This window comes from Tenrec ecaudatus, chromosome 2, assembly GCF_050624435.1.
Source record: "Tenrec ecaudatus isolate mTenEca1 chromosome 2, mTenEca1.hap1, whole genome shotgun sequence".
Taxonomy (NCBI): Eukaryota; Metazoa; Chordata; class Mammalia; order Afrosoricida; family Tenrecidae; genus Tenrec; species Tenrec ecaudatus.
The window spans coordinates 73,490,107-73,493,338 of NC_134531.1; the positions used below are offsets into that span (position 1 = coordinate 73,490,107).

The following is a 3,232-nucleotide window of genomic DNA, read 5'->3' on the forward strand; positions in this document are numbered from 1 at the left end:
TGTCTTAATATGACCCTGTAGTTGTCTGTTTGCCAACCTAGGAGCCCGCTGACCCTGTTACATCATGGGGATGTAAGGAACGAGTAGAGGAAAATTATGGTCACCTTTCAAGGTCTCACTTGCCTTTTGTCCTGGTGTGAGCAGAGCATTTTCTTTAGCCCAAGGCTAATTTCTTAGTGGGGTACCTTAGGGGATGCTCTTATGTTGTGTTCATGAAAACTGGTGACGTTTCCCCATCTGCCTATTTTAAACAGTGTCGCCTGCCGGAGTTTGGCGGCCTGCCTCCAGTGTGGTCAGTCCTGCGGCCAGTATGCCCACCCAGCTGGAGATGGCGATGGACAGCATGATTCGCATCTTCCACCGGTACTCTTGCAAGGAAGGAGACAGATTCAAGCTCAGCAAGAGGGAGCTGAAACTGCTCCTGCAGCTTGAGCTCACAGAATTCCTCTCGGTGAGTCTCGGCTCCTCTGCCCCGTTCCTGCCAAGGTGCGTGAGGTACGGGCTTCAGGGACTGAACTTCTGTACCTAGTCTCCTAGGATTCTGTCGCAGAAGCAGAATGATTCCTACTGAGGACCAAGACTGGAGACCTTTGTTTCCGGTGTATATGGTCTTGTGTTCTCTTCTGCCACGGTTAGGGTTTCCAATTGTTAAAAACTTACATGCGAGGCTCTGGTCAATTACTCAGCACTGGCTTAGACCGACGTCCAGATGTCTGCAAATGGGTCAGAGATGGGCTGGGTCAGAGATGGGCTGGGTCATGGATGAGGCCCGGGGCTTGCTGCCGTGATGACAAGTTCTTTCGTGAATGCTGGATGCCGAGAGAGCTTAGTCAGCCACACACAAGCCGATTGGGATCGATGGCCAGGATGGGCCTGGCATATTAGTCAGTGGGGGAAAGACCAGATTCACATCTTAAAACAGCAAGAGGTTCAATTAATCCATGCGTGAAGCCTTAGGTTAGTGTTTGATAGTTTTCTCTGAACTTTATGGAGTTGCGTTGGATTGATTTTAGTACCATATACCAACCACCCTTCCTGGTGGTATAGAAATGGAGTTTTCCCATAAAGAATCACAGTCTTGGAAAGCCACCGGGCCAGGTCTACCCTGTCCTTTGAGGTTGCCATGAGTCCACATCGACTCTATGGCAGTAAGTTTGGTTTGATTGAGCCACCTTCACAGAATTTTATACAATATTAGCATTGTATCTAAGACTACAGCAATTTAATTTGAGTAATCTTTTTCTCCCCACTCTCCATGGTAACAGCTTCGAGCAAAGCTAGTTATTAACCGTAATAATTCTTCGTGATATATTTTAAGTCATTTTATAAGTCCATAGGAAGGTTTCTCTTCTCAAATATATTTTGGTTTCTATATCATATAGTCCGGAATCATATACTTACAAATATGTATGTGGCTTGCCATTGATTTATTCAAGTGAAATTTCCATCAAGTTCATTTGATCAATTAGCTCTCACTTCCTAATCACTTAGTGCAGTGGTTCTCAACCTGTGGGTCACGACCCCATTGAGGGTTGAATGACCCTTTCACAGGGGTCACCCAATTCATAACAGTAGCAAAATGAGAGTTATGAAGTAGCAGTGAAAATAATATGGTTGGGGGGTCGCCACAACATGAGGAACTGTATGAAAGGGTCTCAGCATTAGGAGGTTGAGAACCACTGAGTTAGTGGTTGACAGCCCAGGAGAGGGGAATTCTGGGGAATTCTGGGGAAACGATCGTTTGGAAACAGTCATCAACCACTCATTTTAGCAGGGCTTCTTGGTGCTCACAGTCCAACCCATTGAATCCCTTAAAATGCAGTCAGCCTTCTAAGGCTGTGCATGCGATGATGCTTTTTTTAAAATTTAAAATGTTGGGCCCTGTGCTAAGTGGGGCTGGCAGATAAAACACACTGTGCCTCATATGCAACAATTGGGGCAGGTTGTTGATAGGTGTGGTTGAGTTGGTGCCGACTCATATGCGCACCCCCTGGGCTTGCACCGTCCTCACAGTTGTTGCGATGTTTGGGCTGATTACGGCAGCCACGGGGCCAGTCCATCTCATCAAGGGTCTTCCTCTCTCCTTGCCCTTCAACTTTACCAAGCACGATGTCCTTCCCTAGGGACTGGTCTCTCCTGACAGCATTCCCAAGTTGGGGCAATACTCATACAAAAACACGACTTGTTGATCTGAAATTAAAATGAACTGGCACCCACTCACTCAAGGGGCTCACTCTAGCGACACTCGGGTTGAGTGTTTTCAAAAGTCGTGTGGCAACATCCCTCAAATTTACAGGTAGAGAGATTCTCCTTTCTACAAATAAGGAAAAGTTCCCCTATTGGTAAATGGTGTAGCTACTCACTCTTTCTGTCTTTAAAGTCTCTCTCTTTGCCCCCTACTTCACTGCTGCCTAATGTCCTGGGCTCCACATCTCTGTGCAAATGCAGCCTCAGTAGCTCATTTTGATCCTTGTTGGGCTTTAGGTTTGAGCCAGGATGGTATGAGCGGGGGGGGGGGGGGGGTCAGAGGCTAGACAACGTGAGAATGTGTGACTGGTATAAGCCTCCCAGCAAATGGGCTCGTGGGCAATGTTTTTAAGTGTTAAAAGCGGGGATTCAAAGTGTAATGGAAATAAAAGGAGGATGTTATTTTAACGGTCACCATGAGCCTCAGAAGTTAGACATTTTTCTCTTTCTTTTTAGTGCCAAAAGGATCCCCAGTTGGTTGATAAGATAATGCAGGACCTGGACGCCAATAAGGACAATGAAGTGGATTTTAATGAATTTGTGGTCATGGTGGCAGCTCTGACTGTTGCTTGTAATGATTATTTTGTGGAGCAATTGAAAAAAAAGTGAAAGTAAAGACAGGTGGTCAGCTAATGTAAATGAGCTATATTAGTAACATGTTAGTCAGTCAATGTAACATGAGATCTAGCCAAGATTGTGTAATTAGCACTCATCTGTATGTACTCTTCAGGTTTATAGGTAGAGTAATACCAGTTAATGATAGACGATACATATATTCAATTGCTAGTGTCACTAATATACCTTAATGTACTGACTTCCAACAGCTATTTCAAATAAATCATATATACGCCCTACTTGAAGTTTCCTTGTATTATTACAGTTGTTATAGACATAATTTTTGCGTGTCAAAACATCACAAAAAATTAGCTACTTTCAAATATGGCTAAAACCTGGCAAATTGAAAAGACAATCATTTGTGAACCTG

The 3,232-nt window shown here is 44.6% G+C and overlaps 1 protein-coding gene across 1 annotated transcript; it reads left to right on the forward strand.

Annotated features, from left to right (window-relative positions):
• The first annotated feature begins 310 nt into the window (after positions 1-310).
• Positions 311-2,856, forward strand: S100Z (S100 calcium binding protein Z). Its single transcript, XM_075543047.1, has 2 exons — positions 311-451; positions 2,704-2,856. The coding sequence occupies exons 1-2, from the start codon at positions 311-313 to the stop codon at positions 2,854-2,856; spliced, it is 294 nt and encodes a 97-aa protein (XP_075399162.1).
• Positions 2,857-3,232: the final 376 nt, after the last annotated feature.